Genomic DNA, 22635 nt, shown 5'->3' with positions numbered 1-22635 from the left:
CAGGCAAACCTAAAGTTAACTCTCCAATCCTTAAAGAGAACCCGAGGTGGGTTTGAAGAATATTATCTGCATACAGAGGATGGATCTGCCTATACAGCCCAGCCTCTGTTGCTATCCCAAACCCCCCTAAGGCCCCCCCTGCACTCTGCAATCCCTCATAAATCACAACCACGCTGCTGACAAACAGCTTGTCAGAGCTGGCTGTGTTTATCTCTATAGTGTCAGTCTGCTGCTCTCCCCGCCTCCTGCAGAACTCCAGTCCCCGCCTGCATCCCTTCCCTCCCTGCTGATTGGAGGGAAGGGACGGGGGCAGGGACCGGAGCTATGCAGGAGGCGGGGGAGCAGCTGAGACTAACACTACAGATGTAAACACAGCCTCAAAGCACGGCTGTGATTTATGAGGGAGTGCAGGGGGGCCTTAGTGGGGTTTGGGATAGCAACAGAGGCTGGGCTGTATAGGCAGATCCAGCCTCTGTATGCAGATAACATTCTTTAAACTCACCTCGGGTTCTCTTTAAAATAACTCCAGAGTTAAAGACAGGCTGTTAATTAACTGCGTGTGAAATTAACTACAGAGGAGGTAAATTAACTACAGAGGAGGTAAATTAACTACAGAGGAGGTAACATAAGGAATGAAGAGATAAGATAACTCTCTCACTGTGTGGTAGTAAGTTTTCTCTTGCCTTATTATCTCCAGCATGATCTTAGTGAATTAAGGCCAATGAATTGTATGTGTAGTACGGATGATCCATAGATCATTAGTAGCAAAGAAAAGAGTCTCATGTTTTTAGTTACCATATATAGCTTTTTTTATTATAACATTGCATTATTCTCTAATTTTCTCAGTTTACAAACTACACTCTGTATTTTAACTTTGAAACAGAGCAGGAAAGATCAAGGGGGTCATTAGCTCTGCAGTAAAACCTTAAACAATCAAGAAACTTTGAGAGACAGATTGAGATAAGTGCTTCACAAGACAGCACTGTAGCCGGCCAAGCTTGGCTCAGAGAAGCTCTTTTGCATAGATAACAACTGAAGTTTCTTAACTCTCCCTGTACTGGAAACAATATGAGAGTCATATCTAATGTTCTATTTCTTAGCTGTACTACACATACAAATCATTATATCATAGCTTTATTTTTACTTCCTATTCCCTTCATTGTAGAATTTGGGCTGTGTGTTCACTTGCGTTAGTGCCGTTTGTAAAGCCACATCTACACGATACGATTCTTTGTACGATTCGATTACGATTCTATTTACGATTCGATTAAATCCAACATGTCCAATCAGGATTCGATTCAATGCAATTCGATTTGCCATTGTTTTGCAATGGCAAATCAAACTGAATCGAATCCCAATCGGACATGTCGGATTTAATTGAATCGTAAATAGAATCGTAATCGAATCGTACAAAGAATCGTATCGTGTAGATGGGGCTTTACAGTGCATTGCAAAACTCATAATCTGGACGAGACCTAAAAGTAAACCTGAACCAAGTAAAATTATTTAAAATAAATATATGATGTACCTGCAAATGAATATTAAATACTTACCTCGCTGTTATTGCCTCTCCTCTCAGAAGCTCTCCGTTTTCTTCTTACGATTTCTTTTAGTTGTGACAAAATCTTGTCAGAACTAAAAGGAATCATTGCAAATATGGAGAGGAGAAAGCACTTGCACAAAATGCAGCAGGGGTGGATGCTGCCACACTGGGCTTACCTGCAGCGTGCTCCAATGGTAGTCCACAATTTCAATCAGAGGAGAAGAAGGAGATGGGCACAGCTGCTAAAATACCCTTTATTGTGGCTGGGTTGACACAAAAAAAGCTTACAGCAGTGGGGGGAAGGGCAAGTCTGACAGCTGTTTCGCAGGTACTAGCCCTGCTTCATCAGTCTCTGATGAAGCAGGACTAGTCCCTGCGAAACAGCTGTCAGACTTGCCCTTCCCCCCACTGCTGTAAGCTTTTTTTTGTGTCAACCCAGCCACAATAAAGGGTATTTTAGCAGCTGTGCCCATCTCCTTCTTCTCCTCTGATTGAAAGGAATCATTGTAAGAAGAAAATCTATCAAGTTGCTGTCAGTTATAACTGAAAGGGCAACTGATGAGCAAGGTAATGTCCATGTTTCCCTATGGCTCAAGTGGGTGATATTACAGTTTAACAGTGTGCTGACCCAGAAGTTGTTATTGGGTAATGGAAATAAACTTTGAGATAGGGTAAAGGAGGGGTGTGACCTGATTGAGCACAAACACCTATAATTCAAAAAGGGTACAAAACTTTATTGATTACTTATCAAAAAATTGTAAAAACATATACAGCATAAGACAACTCCCGCCAAAGACCACCATCCACATAAACCCACCCGCTCCCCCCAATCACCCAGATTCCCCCTGGAATTCTCGCTAGGATAGCTCAAGCATGCATATGGTACGGAACCAGTTTAGTAACTGCGCAGTTAGGATATAAACTTGGTCATAAGATGTAGGTTGTTTTGTGAATTCACAATGGACTCGGATCCACCGAGCCAGTCCAGAATTTCCACTAGATAAATTTATGTATACTGCCCGCAGGCAGATAGTGAATTCAAAAAAGGATCCAAAAATTGCAACAGCATATCAGAACAAGAGGCATCTTCATCTCCCCCAATACTTGCAGTTCACCACAATGAGTGTCCACATGGCAAAAAGGATATAAAGCAACCAGTATGGTGTGTTAGAGCAGAGGCAGCAACTCAAGGATTATAGTGCAGCATGTGTCAAGCAGATCATGTCATAAAAGCCAGACTTATATCTTGATAAACAGCCATTAGGTTGCAATGAGCATAAGTATGCAGTAAGCAGTAAGCATATGTATGCAGTCAGCAGACAGGCATTGAAGCACATGAATCAGCACATGAATCAGCAGTCCAGCCTATGTCAATAAGGCACAGCAGATGGTCACATCAAAACATCAGGTTGTTGCAGAAGCAGCACATATGTTGCTGCATAGCCAGGCTGTTAATGGAAAGCAATGTCTACGCCCGTTGGGCTCTTATGGCCCGTACTCACGGGCTGCAAATGTTGCCTGTCGCCAGCACACATGAGCGTGTGGGCGACAGGCCGGCGACAGCTCCTCGCCAGGTCCCTCCGCGTACACACGCGGAAGAGGGACCAGCGGCGAGGCGGAAGCTGTCGCTGACGTTCCTCCTCCCTCCGCCGGAAGCTCCATATACTTTAATGGAGGTTGCTGTCGCTAGTCCGTGTACTCACGCGTACTAGCGACAGTTGCGGCGGAGGTGCGGCGGCGACTGTCGCCATGCGATTGAAACTTTCAATCGCATGGCGACATGAGCGACGGGCGACAGTTCGGGGTGCGCGCGCGTGCAACGGCCCATACTCACGGGCGACCTGTCGCCGCAACACGCGCGCGCCGCGTGTTGAGGCGACAAAAGTCCCTCGTGAGTATGGGCCATTACTGTATCCTAAGAGGTTGATTCCGGATGGTGGATGGTGAGTATGGCTACTCAGGCAAGCAGGGGGAGACGGTGCTGAGATGAGGAAAGCTGGAGATGCATGGAAGCGGCAGGGAGAAGCGGACCCAGTGTGCCAATGGCGGAGGACAGCGTCCTCAATGTTATTGGGTAATGGCCATTTTACAAATGGAGGACGGTGAATTCCATTGATCACAGTGGGCAAACAGGACGCAGGAGAGGAAAAAGAGATTGAGGCGTAGACTACACAGGAGGGAAGCATGATGTATGTAGGTTTATTTTGACTTTTAATTTTCAGGTCAGGTTTGCTTTAAGAGAATGATGATTAGAAAGTGCAGTGTCCCTGATCACACATACAAATTCACCAAAAGAGTACAAATGTTAAAGGCTTGTTTATAAATAATCACTAATATACTGTATATGTGTGTATATGTGTGTAAACAAATTTCCTCCAGACTATAATAAATGCTTTTTTTTTTATTCTATCAGATTCTAAAGATTCAGGCAATTTAAGCTTTTGCTTCAGGTGGCTTCTCATTTGGTTCAAACGCGAATTTTCGTTCCAAGATATTCTGCTTCTTTGGGAGGTGAGAGCCAATGGTGACCTCCTGTCACCTCTCCAAAAGTCTGTAACTGGTGCTCTGCTCAGTCCTTGTCACAGTCCCTGTCCCTTATTACTCTGCCCTAAATGTTCATCTAGTATTCTATGGGTTCTCATACATGTGCCCCCCACCATCACCACCACCCTATGAGCTCTTGTAGTATTGACATACTTGCCTCTATAAATCCACTGGCACCACTTGCTCTGTAGTATGGGCACACTTGCCTCTGTACATCCACTGACACCACTAGCTCTGTAGTATGGACACACTTGCCTCTGTACATCTACTGGCACCACTAGCTCTGTAGTATGGGCACACTTGCCTCTGTACATCCACTGGCACCACTTGCTCTGTAGTATGGGCACACTTGCCTCTGTACATCCACTGACACCACTAGCTCTGTAGTATGGGCACACTTGCCTCTGAACATTCACTGGCACCACTTGCTCTGTAGTATGGGCACACTTGCCTCTGAACATTCACTGGCACCACTAGCTCTGTAGTATGGACACACGTGCCTCTGTACATCCACCGGCACCACTAGCTCTGTAGTATGGGCACACTTGCCTCTGAACATTCACTGGCACCACTTGCTCTGTAGTATGGGCACACTTGCCTCTGTACATTCACTGGCACCACTAGCTCTGTAGTATGGGCACACTTGCCTCTGTACATCCACTGACACCACTAGCTCTGTAGTATGGACACACGTGCCTCTGTACATCCACTGGCACCACTAGCTCTGTAGTATGGGCACACTTGCCTCTGAACATTCACTGGCACCACTTGCTCTGTAGTATGGGCACACTTGCCTCTGTACATTCACTGGCACCACTAGCTCTGTAGTATGGGCACACTTGCCTCTGTACATCCACTGGCACCACTTGCTCTGTAGTATGGGCACACTTGCCTCGATAAATCCACTAGCACCACTAGCTCTGTAGTATTGGTACACCTGCCTCTGTACATCCACTGGCACCACTTGCTCTGTAGTATGGGCACACTTGCCTCTATAAATCCACTAGCACCACTAGCTCTGTAGTATTGGTACACCTGCCTCTGTACATTCACTGGCACCACTTGCTCTGTAGTATGGGCACACTTGCCTCTATAAATCCACTAGCACTGTAGTATTGGCACATCTGTCTCTGTACATCCACTGGCACCACTTGCTCTGTAGTATGGGCACACTTGCCTCTGTACATCCACTGGCACCACTTGCTCTGTAGTATGGGCACACTTGCCTCTGTACATCCACTGGCACCACTAGCTCTGTAGTATGGGCACACTTGCCTCTGTACATCCACTGGCACCACTAGCTCTGTAGTATGGACACACTTGCCTCTGTACATCTACTGGCACCACTAGCTCTGTAGTATGGGCACACTTGCCTCTGTACATCCACTGGCACCACTTGCTCTGTAGTATGGGCACACTTGCCTCTGTACATCCACTGACACCACTAGCTCTGTAGTATGGACACACGTGCCTCTGTACATCCACTGGCACCACTAGCTCTGTAGTATGGGCACACTTGCCTCTGAACATTCACTGGCACCACTTGCTCTGTAGTATGGGCACACTTGCCTCTGTACATTCACTGGCACCACTAGCTCTGTAGTATGGGCACACTTGCCTCTGTACATCCACTGACACCACTAGCTCTGTAGTATGGACACACGTGCCTCTGTACATCCACTGGCACCACTAGCTCTGTAGTATGGGCACACTTGCCTCTGAACATTCACTGGCACCACTTGCTCTGTAGTATGGGCACACTTGCCTCTGTACATTCACTGGCACCACTTGCTCTGTAGTATGGGCACACTTGCCTCTGTACATCCACTGACACCACTAGCTCTGTAGTATGGGCACACTTGCCTCTGAACATCCACTGGTACCACTTGCTCTGTAGTATGGGCACACTTGCCTCTGTACATTCACTGGCACCACTTGCTCTGTAGTATGGGCACACTTGCCTCTGTACATCCACTGACACCACTAGCTCTGTAGTATGGGCACACTTGCCTCTGTACATCCACTGGCACCACTAGCTCTGTGGTATGGGCACACTTGCCTCTGTACATTCACTGGCACCACTTGCTCTGTAGTATGGGCACACTTGCCTCTGTACATCCACTGACACCACTAGCTCTGTAGTATGGGCACACTTGCCTCTGTACATCCACTGACACCACTAGCTCTGTAGTATGGGCACACTTGCCTCTGTACATCCACTGACACCACTAGCTCTGTAGTATGGGCACACTTGCCTCTGTACATCCACTGGCACCACTAGCTCTGTAGTATGGGCACACTTGCCTCTGTACATTCACTGGCACCACTTTCTCTGTAGTATGGGCACACTTGCCTCTGTACATCCACTGACACCACTAGCTCTGTAGTATGGGCACACTTGCCTCTGTACATCCACTGACACCACTAGCTCTGTAGTATGGGCACACTTGCCTCTGTACATCCACTGACACCACTTGCTCTGTAGTATGGGCACACTTGCCTCTGTACATCCACTGACACCACTTGCTCTGTAGTATGGGCACACTTGCCTCTGTACATCCACTGGCACCACTTGCTCTGTAGTATGGGCACACTTGCCTCTGTACATTCACTGGCACCACTTGCTCTGTAGTATGGGCACACTTGCCTCTGTACATCCACTGACACCACTAGCTCTGTAGTATGGACACACGTGCCTCTGTACATCCACTGGCACCACTAGCTCTGTAGTATGGGCACACTTGCCTCTGAACATTCACTGGCACCACTTGCTCTGTAGTATGGGCACACTTGCCTCTGTACATTCACTGGCACCACTTGCTCTGTAGTATGGGCACACTTGCCTCTGTACATCCACTGACACCACTAGCTCTGTAGTATGGGCACACTTGCCTCTGTACATCCACTGGCACCACTTGCTCTGTAGTATGGGCACACTTGCCTCTATAAATCCACTAGCACCACTAGCTCTGTAGTATTGGTACACCTGCCTCTGTACATCCACTGGCACCACTTGCTCTGTAGTATGGGCACACTTGCCTCTATAAATCCACTAGCACCACTAGCTCTGTAGTATTGGTACACCTGCCTCTGTACATCCACTGGCACCACTTGCTCTGTAGTATGGGCACACTTGCCTCTATAAATCCACTAGCACCACTAGCTCTGTAGTATTGGTACACCTGCCTCTGTACATTCACTGGCACCACTTGCTCTGTAGTATGGGCACACCTTCCTCTATAAATCCACTGGCACCACTAGCTCTGTAGTATGGGCACATCTGCCTCTGTACATCCACTGGCACCACTTGCTCTGTAGTATGGGCACACTTGCCTCTGTACATCCACTGGCACCACTTGCTCTGTAGTATGGGCACACTTGCCTCTGTACATCCACTGGCACCACTAGCTCTCTAGTATGGGCACACTTGCCTTTACATCCACTGGCACCACTAGCTCTGTAGTATGGACACACTTGCCTCTGTACATCTACTGGCACCACTAGCTCTGTAGTATGGGCACACTTGCCTCTGTACATCCACTGGCACCACATGCTCTGTAGTTTTGGTACACCTGCCTCTGTACATCCACTGGCACCACAAGCTCTGTAGTATGGACACACTTGCCTCTGTTCATCCACTGGCACCACATGCTCTGTAGTATGGGCACACTTACCTCTGTACATCCACTGGCACCACATGCTCTGTAGTATTGGTACACTTGCCTCTGTACATCCACTGGCACCACTAGCTCTGTAGTATGGGCACACTTGCCTCTGTACATCCATTGGCACCACTAGCTCTGTAGTATGGGCACACTTGCCTCTGTACATCCACTGGCACCACTATCTCTGTAGTATGGGCACATTTGCCTCTGTATATTCACTGGCACCACTTGCTCTGTAGTATGGGCACACTTGCCTCTGTACATCCACTGGCACCACTAGCTCTGTAGTATGGACACACTTGCCTCTGTACATCCACTGGCACCACTTGCTCTGTAGTATGGGCACACTTGCCTCTGTACATTCACTGGCACCACTAGCTCTGTAGTATGGGCACACTTTCCTCTGTACATTCACTGGCACCACTAGCTCTGTAGTATGGGCACACTTGTCTCTATAAATCCACTAGCACTGTAGTATTGGTACACCTGCCTCTGTACATCCACTGGCACCACTAGCTCTGTAGTATGGGCACACTTGCCTCTGTACATCCACTAGCACGGTAGTATTGGTACACCTTCCTCTGTACATTCACTGGCACTATTAGCTCTGTAGTATGGGCATACCTGCCTCTACATCTACTGGCACCACTAGCACTGTAGTATGGGTACCCTGTCTATCCCCTGGCACAACTAGCTCTGAAGTACGGGCACTCCTGCTTGTGTCCTTCCAGTAGCAGTAGTATCTGAATCACACACCTGAAACAAGCATGCAGCTAGTCCTGTCAGATTTTTGTCAGAAATGTCTGATCTGTATGCTTGTCCTGGGTCTATGGCTAAAAGGATTAGAGGCAGAGGATCAACAGGACTTTCAGGCAACTATTATTGTTAAAGGAGTTCTTTTGATACTAAAAAGAAACAAAAACAGACACTTACCTGGGGCTTCTATCCGCCCCCTAGAGCTGTCATGTCCCGCACCGTCCTCCTCTGATCCTCCGTTCCTGGTCTAAATATTCCTTCAGCGAGGCTGCGCGGCCGTGGCGCTCGCGTGCTCGCGCCTGCGTCTCCGGGAGCTTACTGCGCAGTATGAGAAAACATTGTACTGCGCAGTAAGCTCCCGGAGCGCGCACTATTCGTCTTGTTAGACGAATAATTGATCGGTGCCGGAGGTGGGAAATGGCAGATTGGAGGAGGACAGCGCGGGACATGATGGCTACAGGGGACCAATAGGAACCCCGGGTAACTGTCTGTTTTTGTTTTGTTTGCTATCCTCAGAACCCCTGTAAAGGTAGATAAATATGGCAGCCTCCATATCCCCTTCACTTTAGGTTCCCTTGAGGTTTTTTGGGGTATTTAGAAAGTCTTGCTTATGTGTTGGGTGGATGTGCAGGCAGAAAAGGAATGTAGTGGAAGATTGCAGAAAGCAGAGATAGGGTTTAGCGCAGGCTGGCTGTGCAAGCAAGGAATGGGTTTACATGCTGTGCAGCCATAGAGTGGGGTAAGTGCTGTTTGCAGTTATGAGAGTAGTGGCCACTGATGAGCATTGTAACATATATTCCTGTGACTGTCTGCAGATTATTGTTGCTCAGCACACTGATCAGACCCATTTGCCGTGCTGTGAGCATTGCTCTGAACAGCTTCAGGCTGCCCACATATCAGATGTTCGGTGTGAGAATCTACAGACATCTCTTTGCCATGCCAGATTCCATCCTGATTCCCACTCCTCACAATAAACCAGCCCTGAAATACTCTGCTTTGTTTATTTGTTACAATCTAGGTGTTATGGACGGGTCTCCCCTGCCCTAATTTCCACCTGCTCATCGCCTGCGGTATACTGGACCTGGAGCGGGAAGCGCTCATGAACTCTGACTATGGCTTCAACGAGATCCTGAAAGTAAGTGGAACTTTTGTAAGGTGCATTCTCATACGTCTCTTTATTCACATCGCAGCAGTTTCCTGTCCTCATTTCACCCCAACACGATAGGCAGTAAATGTTCCATCCCAGGCTACGTATTGCCGCACGCATTTCCAGATATGGGAGGCTGTCTTTGTCTTTCTTTTAAAGAGGATTCGAACTTGCACAGGACAGAAGGAAAACCTCCTAGAGAAATGCACCCTGTATATGTTGTATATTTAGAGAGTTTAGCCTGTCTATTTTCCCCTCATCTGTGACTAGTCACAACTGTAATTTGATCTCACAGCTGTCAGCTGGCTGCCTCGGCAGAGCAGCTAATTTGTAGATGTTAACCCCTAGCCTGCTTCCATGAAAACAGGAAGTAGACAAACTGCAGATTTATTGCAGGATTTGAATCATCTGTAACAAAAATGTTTTTCTTTAATGGTTATGATGCTTTTGCTTTTCTTTTAGAGCAGAGAGAAAGTTCTGAGTTCAGGTTGGCATTAAAGGGAGACTCCAGTTTCAACGTAACCTCTTCTATAGTCACAATGGCGGAGCTGTTCGTATTTCTCAGAATAAAATGTAGCCGTGGTTGTATTTCTATAGTATGGATATGTAAATTGGGCACCTTCCTAAGGCTAGTGTCACACAGGACTTTTCTTTTTAAAAACTTAAGATGACCATACACTGTTCGTTTTTTGGCATTGTTATTCCACAGATTCGGTAGTAATAATCGAAATGCTGCAACATGGCCACCCAATCCTCATTTCAATCAATTTCCATCTGAAAGCCATCGAATCCATTGATCCGGCATGCTGGAAAGATCTCACTTAATAGTGCTCCATCTGGTGCTTGGCAGTAGCGTCGTTTGCATTACCAATGACCACCGGACCGCCTTCCTCTTATGTAATTTATGCCACTCGGACGAGTGGTGAGTATTGCAGTGTAGTTTTGGCTCACCTGTCCGCTGGTCTTCTCCTCCTATGCAGGGCAGTTTCTAGGCTAAATTGCACCCAGGGCGAGGATGTAAAAATTGCACCCCCACCCCTGTGGACTTGCGAAACCTTACTCTTTAGGGACAGTCACACAGCCACAGGTTCACAAGTAGATCTGCCTACTTACTATTGACCAGCCACTCATCCAGGAGGAAGCTGGGACCAGGAATACACACAGGCGAAGAGAGCCTGAAAAGCCGACTCCTCCATGGGCGCCGCGCACAGCCTGCAGTACCTCTACAGGACATCAGGTGTCATCATGCGGTGGTGACGTGATCATGACTTGACGTCTGAAGCAGGCAGCCTAGGAGGAGTCAAGGAAGGTGATTGCGCTGGTAATCTTCTTCCATTTGGCTGCACCGCGCGTCACCAGCTCCCTAGCAGTTATGTCCTTCTGCCTGTGCCCCCCTTCTTCTACTTGCCGGTCTGCGCCCAGGGCGGTCCCCCAGCCCGCACTGCCCAAGAAACTGCCCTGCTCCTATGTCCTGTGTCTTCTCTTCATTGCCGTGGGTGCCTGTATCCCTGTTAACTCACCACATGTATTGGGGTCACATACATCCGTTAGGGTCACGGTACCATCGCCCATGGTGGCAATGGAGAAAGACGCAGGACACAGGAGGAGGCACACCAGCAGACAGGTGAGCCTGCAACACTTGCTACCGGCCCAGGGCTTTCTATTTTACATAGGGGGCGGGGGTAAGGTGGAGGGGTCCTTTCGGTCATCAGGACGGCGCTACCGTCTTGCACCTGGCCGTGCCCTTTTCGGGTGAGCAAATTTGGACAGAGGCGCCAGGCAGGTTAAAATGATCTAAAAACAACTAAAAAGGAGGAGTACAGGTGGACTTACCTCCTGGAATGATGGACAATCGAGATTGTTCAAATCGCAAATAACAATTTATTTTGGCACTCCGCAACGCGTTTCGCAGGTATAACACGCTTCATCAGGCAAGGAGTGCAAGCTCAAAAAGGTCCAATAGTGGCAATGCGCCTCTGTACAGAGGCGCATTGCCACTATTGGACCTTTTTGAGCTTGCACTCCTTGCCTGATGAAGCGGGTTATACCTGCGAAACGCGTTGCGGAGTGCCAAAAGAAATTGTTATTTGCGATTTGAACAATCTCGATTGTCCATCATTCCAGGAGGTAAGTCCACCTGTACTCCTCCTTTTTAGTTGTTTTTAGATCATTTCAACCTGCCTGGCGCCTCTGTCCAATTTTGCACAGTATATAGTCCACCTTGGGTGGAGGGAACTGTCCCCTTCTTTCTATCTACAGAGAGCGACTTCTTAAACCTGAGTGGGGTCAGGTTCTAATACTCCCCACCTGCATTTCAAGTGGTTGCCTATGTGGTAACCCGTGTTTGTGAGTATATCCACTAGAGTTGGGCGAACTGTTAGCGCAACTGCAGCCGAACTGTTCGGCTGCCCAACCTGTCATGTGGCTGTGGCTCTTACTACTTCCGGGTCGCAATGACCCGGAGTAGTACGTCTGCGCTGGCCCGGTGGAGCGCGTCCTAGATCGCGTTCCCGTTGCCGGGCACCCTCTGCGCATGTGTGTGACATCATGAGTGATGAGTCATGAGTCATGAGTTAATTATTTCGCCAACAATTGTTAGACTTACTGCACTATATTGGGCTCTCGGTTTTTCTTTTTGTTTCAAGTGCCTTTTCGGGTGAGAACTTTCCAGCATGCTGGAGCAATCGTTTCTGGAGAATTGAGGATGTATATATGGGGCTGTGCAACAATGCGGAGCTCCTCTTTAGGTAACAGTACAAAAAGCTGGCCAAGGTTATCAAAACGTCCTTACTAGGTTACTTTCAGAGTGAACTATTACATTCCTATATTTGTGACTGGTTCTCTTTAAGAGCCACAGATGTACAACAAAAAATAAACAGAAAGTGATGCTTGCACAAATGAGTATTTATCATCTGCTAATTTTTCTGCCTCTCTTGTGATTTTAGTGCTTGTTACTCCAGCCTCTTCCCCCCCTCCTCCTCTGTCCAATATGCTTCTGCACAGCTCATTCCTCTCTTGCCTTTGCCTCTCTTCAGCACATTAACGAGCTGACCATGAAGATGAGTGTGGAGGACATTCTGTGTCGGGCTGAAGCTCTGAATCAGCAGCTGGCACACTGTCAGGTGAGTGCCGGGGTTTGGCTGTGATCGCCGCAGCGCTGCCAATGCTTTGTGACCTCTCTGTCCCCCCCCCCTCTCTTCACCAGCCTGCCGGAGACCGGATCTATGCTGGCTCTGTGCAGTCAGGATCAGCCATGTCCTTAAAGGGAATCCATAATACTTTTATTTTATAGGTCCCCATATTCTCGAGATAATGAGGTTGAAAAAGACATGTCTGTGAAGTCACCTTTTTGCACGCTTTGGCGGTTTTCCTTGCGAAGGGTTTAAGCACAGAGGAGTGGGAGTGTGACAGAAGGAAGGGCTCTAATTAGCTGTCCTGTGTTGAATTACAGTAGAACTCTCTTTTAAAAGTCATGCTGCCCTCGTGTCACAGTTTAGCAACCTGTCACGTTACAGAATGTGACCACACGAAAGCTGGCCGTAGATGTATTTTAGTCTGCAGATGGCAGGCTGGCAGGCACACCATCTGCAGGCTCGCTCCTATACACTGAAGAGCAGTGTCTGCAGAAACAGAGCCGCGTCTGCGCTTACAATGCCCGTCAGCAGATCTATCTCTGGGCAACACGGAGGTGTAGCGGACAGCACTCACGCCTCGTAGCGCTGGTGGGATATGGGTCAAGACGCTATCTGCATGGAGTTTGTGTGTGTTACCCGTATTTGTAAGGGTTTCTCATTAAATCTTTTAGTAAAGAAGTATTAAACTCCAACATGATATTCAATAAAAATGTGTTTTCTTCTTTTTATCACCCATTATCCTAATTGCTTTTGTGCACTATTAGTATTTATTCATTTAAAAATTACAAGTTCCCAAAGTATAGTTTACTTGCTCTGAAAACCGCCATTGCATTTTATTCATAACTAGTGTATTTATATTGTAATGTACTTGGACATGATTTCTGAGCTGCTGTCTGTGTTCTGAACACATTAGGAGTTTCTGCACTGGCAGGGAATGTTTACATTCTTCACTTGCTACAATTAAAGAGAAACCGTGACCAATAATTGAACTTCATCCCAATCAATAGCTGATACCCCCTTTTACATGAGAAATCTTTTCCTTTTCACAAACGCATCATCAGGGGGCTCTGTATGGCTGATATTGTGGTGAAACCCCTCCCACAGGAAACTGTGAGGACCGTGGTTTCCAACTGCTAAAAAAGCAAGCAGCAGCTACTTCCACTGACATCACCTGCCGGCAGTAAAAATGTCACCAAGTGATAAATGTCAGAATGTAAATCGGGGAGAGGAAATATTTTACAATGGGAAAACATATTTATTGTAAAAATGAAGCACTTTTTTTATTACATTTATTTTCACTGGAGTTCCTCTTTAAGTAAACACAAGATAATGTTATCACCAGTTTGGATTTGGATCTTACTGCAGAAAGCTTTCTATTGAAAAAATAAGTAATGTGTTTAACTGTTTGAAAGCTGTTTTGCTAAAAAAAAAAAAAAAAAAAAAAAAAAAGTAGTATATTATATGCTTTGAATAATCTTTTAGAGCAAAGAAGAAATGCTCTATGTTTCATACCACTTTAAGTTACTCATACAAAAAAAAACACAGTATATACCATAGCTGGCATGTTGAAGAAAATAGATGGAAAACCTAGAGACTCCTAATAGCGCATTAAGGGATACCTTAGTGGAAAATTAAAAGTAAAAAACGGGGGGGGGGGGGGGGGGAACGGGAGCAGGCATGTTTAGTGGGCTCTCCTCATGCCCACCACTCCCCAGTTCTACTTTGTCCAACTCCATTAATCTATAGCAACCCCCTGAACTTACTTCTGGGTCGGGGTGGTCGCGGCTTACTACGCAAGCGCTGCCCAGGAAGCGTATCCTTGTAAGCATTCATGCAGCCAGTAGGGAGCGCTTTGCGCAGGCATACTACGTAGACATCACTAATACGTAGCGCGCCTGCGCATAGCGCTCCTGGCCACGCGAATGCGTACAAGCATTTGCTTCGCCGGGTAGCGCCTGCGCAGTAAGCCGCAATCACACCGACTCAGAAGTAAGTTTTTGGGGGGGGTTTTTGGGAGGGGGGTCGATTTTTCATTTTATTTTCCACTAAGGTATCCTTAATCCTATCCTACCTTAATCCTATCCTATTGGTATGAAGGCACTGGGTGGGGTGGCTCAGTGGGGGGGGGCCTAAAATTTCTGATGGCGGCCCTGCACGAGAGAGTTACTTACTGGGAAAGATGGAAGCGTCTGGATCCTCCAGAGGCTTCCCGTGCCGTCGCCGGCCCCATAGCCACTCGCCGGGACCCTCTGGATGGAAGGTTGTGGCTGCACTCCTGCTCTTGCACAAGCATGTGTGAGTATGGCCATGCCTGCACAGTAGCACAGAGCTGCTTGTGGAGAGGCGGGGCTGGGTACCAGCAGGGGCAGAGCTGAGCACCAGGAGCGGCGGGGGTGAGCACCAGGAGAGGCGGGGTTCAGCTCAGGAAGGGTGGGCTGAGTTCCACAAGCATCAGAGCTGAGCTACAGAAGGGGCGCGGGGATTACCTGCTTTTAGGGACGATGGATAACTTTGTGCACCTGAATCCAGGTGCAGAGAAATCAATCTGAGAATTATTCCTGGTACTGGGCATTGAGTCCTGTAGCATCCTCAGCCAACCTCTTTTTCAAGGTACTCATGCACCAAATGGTTATTTTTAATAGATAATGTGGTAGATTTAATAAAAAGCCTCGAGCCTTACAAAAATCCCCAAGAAATGTAAGTCCTCTCAATCGATGTTTGATTGGTTTGTCAGCAATGGCAGCCTTTATGTTTCTCTTCTGATGAGTTTGCTTTAAAATGTGTTGAATCGAATCATTTTTTTTTTTTTGTCTTTGCAAAAAGTATCTCTTTCTCCCTTAGGCCAACAAAACTGAGGAATGAGATATCCCTTTAGTAATTGCAGTATTAACGAGCGCAAGGGCATTGCAATGGAAAATGCAGTGTAGGTAGATTCATCTATACATAGACGCTTCTCTATATGCCTGGCTTTCTAGTAAACACAGTGCAGAATTTCATGTGCGATGCTTTCAAGGAGTGATTGCGAGGACCGGGGGAAATGAGGAGAGTAATGGACAATGCACAGAGGTATATGCATCCAGCATTACTACACCTCTGTGCTTACATTATAGTGCCCATACATCTATCGACTTGATGGCAGATCGACCATCTGATTCTGGATGGTGTAATGGTTAAAGGCTCCGCCTCTGACACAGGAGACCTGGGTTCGAATCTCTGCTCTGGCTGTTCAGTAAGCCAGCACCTATTCAGTAAGGAGCTCTTTGGGCGAGACTTTCTTACACTGATACTGCCTACTGAGTGCCCTCTAGTGGCTGCTTCACAAGCGCTTTGAGTCCGACAGGAGAAAAGCGCTATACAAAAAAAGGAGTTATTAAAAAGGAGTTATTCGATCATTAGTATGAAAATGCATAAAACTCTGTGCTGCCAAGAGCATGCCCGATCGACAGTGCGACCAATTTCCTGCCGAAATCGGTAGAATGTATTGATCGGATTGTGCTGCAAGATGTCGGGCCGTCGTGGTCGATCAGGTGCCCGGCAGTAACTGCGAGTGATAGCGAGACAAGCAACGAACGTGTTGTAACCCCGGTGGTGCTGCCCTAGTTTATAAATGTGCCCCCCTTGTGTGCATTTATACATTACCTGTCCTGTGTCGCCCACCGTGCGGTGCCCATCCGTCTTCAGAATTCCCCACTCTACCGTTATCGGTTTAAACGCTGCCGGCGTGGTGCGTGTGTGACGTCACATACGAGCCGTGTGCTATGCGCCTGCGAAGTGTATACCACTAATGGAAGAGCGGGGGATTCGGAAGATGGATGGGCACCGCGCAGTGAGTGACACCGGACAGATAATGTATAAATGCACACGGGTGGGTGGGGGGGGGGGGGGGATCAATCCAGAATCGGCCTGCTGTGTGTGGGCAGCTGACAAATCTCTCTCTAATCAGATTAAGAAATTTAGTCTCTTGGTCGAATCTGCCCATCATTGCTAGATCTATGGCTACCTTTATGTAAGTTTGCCTCGGGTCAGGAATACAATAAGGCTACGTTTCCACTGTAGCGTGAAATTTTCGCCTGCAAAACTTATGAGATTTTTCTGCTTTGTGAAAATTTGCATCTAAATTTTTAAACGTTATTATGCAAATTTTTGTACGTGAAAATTTGCATTCGTTAAATACAACAAGTCATGACTGCTGACAACTTCCTGCAACCAAGGATCTAATGCGAATTTTCGCACAAATAATGCCAAAATTACCATTGCCTATACAAAGCATTGTACGTGAATCGTACGCAATGTCCGGAAAAATTTTTTTTTTTCACACGTACGAAAATTCGCATTGCATAGAAACAGCCCCATTCAGTACCAAATCAGTGCAAATTTTCTGAGAGAAAAATCTGACACAAAACGCACAAGTGGAAACCTAGCCTTAGTGTAGCAGTATCAGAGGAAGAGCCATGGCAAAAAAACACTGTTTGGTAAGCATTGTGCAAGACTTTTGCACATCCTCATCTTCCTGTATATTTCATTGGCTATCTGCTTTCCCAGATTTCTGCAGAAAGCTGGGGGTTACATTTCAGACACCCTTTACAGTCTATAGGTCTACTACAGCCTAGGTTCTCAACGTGTGGTACGCGTACCCCAGGGGTACTTCTGATGGTGCCAGGGGGTACTCTGACTTGATATACTTCACCAAGAATAACAAATTTAAGGTAGCCATACACTGGTCGATTTGCCATCAGATTCGACCAACAGACAGATCCCTATCTGATCGAATCTGATCAGAGAGGGATCGTATGGCTGCCTTTACTGCAAACAGATTAAACAATATAAAGGGTTAGCGCTCAGGACACAGTCTGTGTAATAAAGTTCTTCATAATACTCCACACGGGGACAGAAGATGTCAACAGGGCACTTGTTGCCTACCCCCCAACATAGAGAGACTCACCGGAAGGTGCGGCCAAGATGGGCCCGACTTCGCTTTAGGGGTATTGGCCACCCCTCAGCCTCCAAGGCGATCTCCACACTTCAGCAGACTCAGCTCTCCGTGTTCTCAGGGGGTAAGCTTTGCTGTGACCTCAAAAATAAAGCGGGCGGAGCTACGGAGCGGTGTAACGTCTGACGTCACTGGACGTGTGGAGTATTATGAAGAACTTTATTACACAGACTGTGTCCTGAGCGCTAACCCTTATATTGTTTAATTTATTCTAGCTACTCACAAATAGCCAGGGAGCGCTCCATCATTGAACTGGTGTTTTCAGCCTGTGTTTCATATTTTTGAACTGCGAGCGCTTGTATACAATTTCTTGCATTTACTGCAAACAGATTGTGAACCGATTTCAGCCTGAAACCGTTCACAATCTGTGGTGGTGGTGCCGCCGCTTCCCCCCATCCCGCATACATTACCTGCTCTGCCGGCACGACTCCCGGGTCTCCGCTCTTCTTCTCCGTCTCCGCTCTGGTCTGGTCTCCGGCATGCTTCCCTTCTTCCTGTCTGGGGGAAGTTTAAACAGTAGAGCGCCCTCTACTGTTTAAACTTCCTGCCGGGACAGGAAGAAGGGAAGCATGCCGGAGACCAGACCAGAGCAAAGATGGAGAAGAAGAGCGGAGACCCGGGAGTCGTGCCGGCGGAGCAGGTAATGTATGCGGCTCTATTGCATCGGTCGTCGGGCACTCGAACGCCGCTAGCGATGCGCTCTTTACCCGCGGGCGATCGACGGTTATTTTCCGCACGGCGCGATCGACAGGATCGGACGGAATGGATCGAAATTCGGCGTGTAGCGTGAACGATTGGCAGCAGATTCGATCCCAGTGATCGAATCTGCTGTCGAAACGGCAGCAAATCGGGCCAGTGTATGGCCAGCTTAAGAGTCTTAGAAAATGATAAAATCTTATTTAAACAACACCAAATTAGTGTTTTGGCTAATTAAAAGCAATAGTAAATGCTTGGAGATTGTTAAGAACCAATTATCATGTACTACAATTAAATATATATTTGTCAAGGGGTACTTGTGATAATGAGAAACACTGTACTACAGTATAGCTTCTGTTACTGGATATCAATAGGGACAGACACACCTAGATTTTAAGTGGGCTGAAGCGTTTGAGTGTGCAGTTGTCCCCCGATTTTGTCTCCATTTTAGCTTTTTGTTTTTTTAAGCTTAGCTAAGCTTAGTAAGAAAATCCATGACTGATGCTTTTGTTGTCCTCACAACATTGGAATTGGAATAAACTTCAGTCGGTAAAGCCGCAATAAAGCTTGATAAAATGCTCGCAATACTGAATATATAGTTGATTGGCTGAGGGTGGTTGTTTTGTTACATCTACACCTGAAGTGAAACCCCAGCTAAAAAAACTTTTATTTTTGTAGAAAAAAATTGAATTGCTGTCTTTGTCACGTTTGGGGACTCTAACCCTCACTTCCTGTGCTGAGGTCAGGATCACTGGGGACAGGAAGCAAGGTGAACCGTGTGCATCAGGTTCACCTTGCTTCCACATATAAAGAAACAATAACAATAAATACACTTTTTTTTGTAGCATGGAGATGTTAGATCAGGAGTATAGTCTCCTGCATACCACCTGCTACAGTTAAAAGGTCAACAAGAACCAGAAGTGAGGAAAAATCACCCCAGCAGGGGACATTGAAAGCAATAAAAGCCTGGCAGAAGAAAACATTTAGTGGTGTTTCACTTTATAAAATTTCCAGTCTGCACACAACCTTTTTCTGTTCTCCTGTACAATCACTTCCTTGCATTCACATATACAAGATTTCTCACAAGCCCCACCCCTCCTCTGGAATCCACCACACCTCCACCACTCTCTAACCTTTGAAGTAAATGAGTTTTGAGGGAGCCCTTAGAGTTTTCAAACAAGCATATGCTCTAATTTAAGCCATTCCCATTAAACCTGTGGCCAATTTGTACTTATAAATATAAACTAAAAACACACTGCCTCTAGGTATATATATATATATTGTATATATTAGCCCACCTCTTGTTTCCTACCTATTCCTTTAGATCAGGGGTGTCAAACTCAAATACAAAGTGGGCCAGAATTGTACAATGGAAAAAAGTTGCAGGCCAACCTCACTGTCTTGTGGCCACCTCCCTCCCTTATAAAGTTTCCTGGGAGGGAAATACAGGAATTACAGTTCCCTATACAAATCGCTATACAGTTCCCTGGTGTTTCTAATGTTTAGTGGTCCTCACTCCCTCCCCTATACAGTTCTCTTGTGTCTAGTGCCCCCCCTCCCCTATACAATTCACTCTTGTGTAGTGGTCCCCCTCCCTCCCCTATACAGTTCCCTCGTGTCTAGTGCCCCCTCCCCTATACAATTCCCTGTTGTGTAGTGGTCCCCCTCCCTCCCCTATACTGTTCCCTCGTGTCTAGTGCCCCCTCCCCTATACAATTCCCTGTTGTGTAGTGGTCCCCCTCCCTCCCCTATACTGTTCCCTCGTGTCTAGTGACCCCCTCCCCTATACAATTCACTGTTGTTAGTGGTCCCCCTCCCTCCGCTATACAGTTCCCTCGTGTCTAGTGCCCCCCCCTCCCCTATACAATTAACTCTTGTGAAGTGGTCCCCCTCCCTCCCCTATACAGTTCCCTCGTGTCTAGTGCCCCCTCCCCTATACAATTCCCTGTTGTGTAGTGGTCCCCCTCCCTCCCCTATACTGTTCCCTCGTGTCTAGTGCCCCCCTCCCCTATACAATTCCCTGTTGTGTAGTGGTTCCCCTCCCTCCCCTATACTGTTCCCTCATGTCTAGTGCCCCCTTCCCCTATACAATTCCCTGTTGTGTAGTGGTCCCCCTCCCTCCCCTATACAGTTCCCTCATGTCTAGTGCCCCCCTCCCCTATACAATTCCCTGTTGTGTAGTGGTCCCCCTTCCTCCCCTATACCGTTCTCTCGTGTCTAGTGCCCCCCTCCCCTATACAATTCCCTGTTGTGTAGTGGTCCCCCTCCCTCCCCTATACAGTTCCCTCGTGTCTAGCACCCCCCTCCCCTATACAATTCCCTGTTGTGTAGTGGTCCCCCTCCCTCCCCTATACAGTTCCCTCATTTCTAGTGCCCCCCTCCCCTAGACAATTCCCTGTTGTGTAGTGGCCCCCCTCCTTCCCCTATACAGTTCCCTCGTGTCTAGCGCCCCCCTCCCCTATACAATTCCCTGTTGTGTAGTGGCCCCCCCTCCTTCCCCTATACAGTTCCCTCATGTCTAGTGCCCCCCTCCCCTATACAATTCCCTGCTGTGTAGTGGTCCCCCTCCCTCCCCTATACAGTTCCCTCGTGTCTAGCGCCCCCCTCCCCTATACAATTCCCTGTTGTGTAGTGGCCCCCCCCCTCCTTCCCCTATACAGTTCCCTCATGTCTAGTGCCCCCCTCCCCTATACAATTCCCTGCTGTGTAGTGGTCCCCCTCCCTCCCCTATACAGTTCCCTCGTGTCTAGCGCCCCCCTCCCCTATACAATTCCCTGTTGTGTAGTGGCCCCCCCTCCTTCCCCTATACAGTTCCCTCATGTCTAGTGCCCCCCTCCCCTATACAATTCCCTGTTGTGTAGTGGTCCCCCTCCCTCCCCTATACTGTTCCCAGGTAACTAGTGACACCTCCCCTCCTTCATACAGTTCCCTGGTGTCTAGTGATTTTCCCCTCTCTCTCCCATATGGCTTCCCTGGTGGTCTAGAGAGGGACAACCATAATGCAAAGTGGGGAAACCACTTGGGGGACAATTTTGACGGCTCTGAGAGCCAAAGTTGGCCCACGGCCCCGAGTTTGACATGTATGCTTTAGATTGTAAGCTCGCAAGGACAGGGCTCTCTCACCCTTTTGTGTCTTGGAATGTGTTATACATTTTGATCATCATGTTACATTTGTCACTGCAGTTAGTATGATGTCTACCAATTCTGTACTATGTGCCAATGTCTATACGTTGGCTATGCAATTGTCTGCATTATTATGCACCCCATGTTTGGTTCTAACTTTGTACAGCGCCATGGAATATGTTGGCGCTTTATAAATCCGTAACTGAATTGCGATTGCTTGATCTTGACTTGCAGGAGCTGCCTATGAACGTTAAAGAGCTGCTTGGAATGAGTGATGGGAAGAGCCCCGCCCCCAGCACAGACACCGCCAGCCCTCCTCAGCCCCTCTCTCCAAGCCAAGTCCAGGAATTGGACCTGACGGAAAGTGTGTCCCCCAGCCAGCCTGACAGCAGCATCGAGATCCTGCCTACAGAGGACACCACCACATCCCAGAGCCTCTCCCCCTGACCGGCCTCCCCTGGACCTTGCCTGGAGTCTGTGCCCTTTAACACATCCACTCAGTGTGTACTCACATCATAAGCTGACTCATGTCTGACTCTAACATTGTCTGCACCGTCATGTGACCGCACTCACGCCCAACATTGTTCACAAAAAAGCCTTTCTCAAGAGCGGACAACTTTCAGCAATAGAAGAATTTGCCAAGTTATGTGAGTGATCAGGTGTGTTACCGCACAGCCCCCTCCTCTGGAACATGCAGCCAGTTCTATAAATGTTTGTTACAGAATAAGACAGACCTTCAAAACTTGAAAATATCGGTGACCTTTTACTTTTGTTAAATACATTGACAGAGAAAAGTCCTTTGATACATTTAGTTTTTGGTTTGGACTGATATTTTGGGTTCAAACGCTCATCAAACATTGGCTAAAATAACAACCGGTGATGGTTGTTTTACTTGCTGGTTTGATGTATGGCTTTCTCCAATTCTGCACACTTAAAAAGACTGATGACAAGCAGACGGCTGGGTTGTATGTTGCTGAGTGACTGCTTTCTTGGGAGCTGTGGGGAGCCTCTCTTTCCTCCTCTCCTAGATCAGTACA

The 22635-nt window shown here is 47.4% G+C and overlaps 1 protein-coding gene across 4 annotated transcripts in view; it reads left to right on the top strand.

Moving 5' to 3' along the window:
* The window catches only part of TBC1D17 (TBC1 domain family member 17), a 112036-nt gene extending 89688 nt beyond the window's left edge, over positions 1-22348 (top strand). For all 4 annotated transcript variants that reach the window (XM_068241363.1, XM_068241362.1, XM_068241361.1 and 1 more), the window contains exons 14-17: positions 3957-4054; positions 9527-9643; positions 12691-12777; positions 21833-22348. In XM_068241363.1, the coding sequence (XP_068097464.1) occupies positions 3957-4054; positions 9527-9643; positions 12691-12777; positions 21833-22045 (515 nt within the window). In that variant the 3' untranslated portion in view covers positions 22046-22348. The remainder of the gene's footprint in view (positions 1-3956; positions 4055-9526; positions 9644-12690; positions 12778-21832) is intronic.
* The last annotated feature ends 287 nt before the right edge of the window (positions 22349-22635 follow it).

The sequence above is a fragment of the Hyperolius riggenbachi genome, chromosome 6 (genome assembly GCF_040937935.1).
Source record: "Hyperolius riggenbachi isolate aHypRig1 chromosome 6, aHypRig1.pri, whole genome shotgun sequence".
NCBI lineage: Eukaryota > Metazoa > Chordata > Amphibia > Anura > Hyperoliidae > Hyperolius > Hyperolius riggenbachi.
The sequence above is the reverse complement of the archived record's forward strand: the minus strand, read 5'-3'. Positions and strand labels throughout refer to the sequence as shown.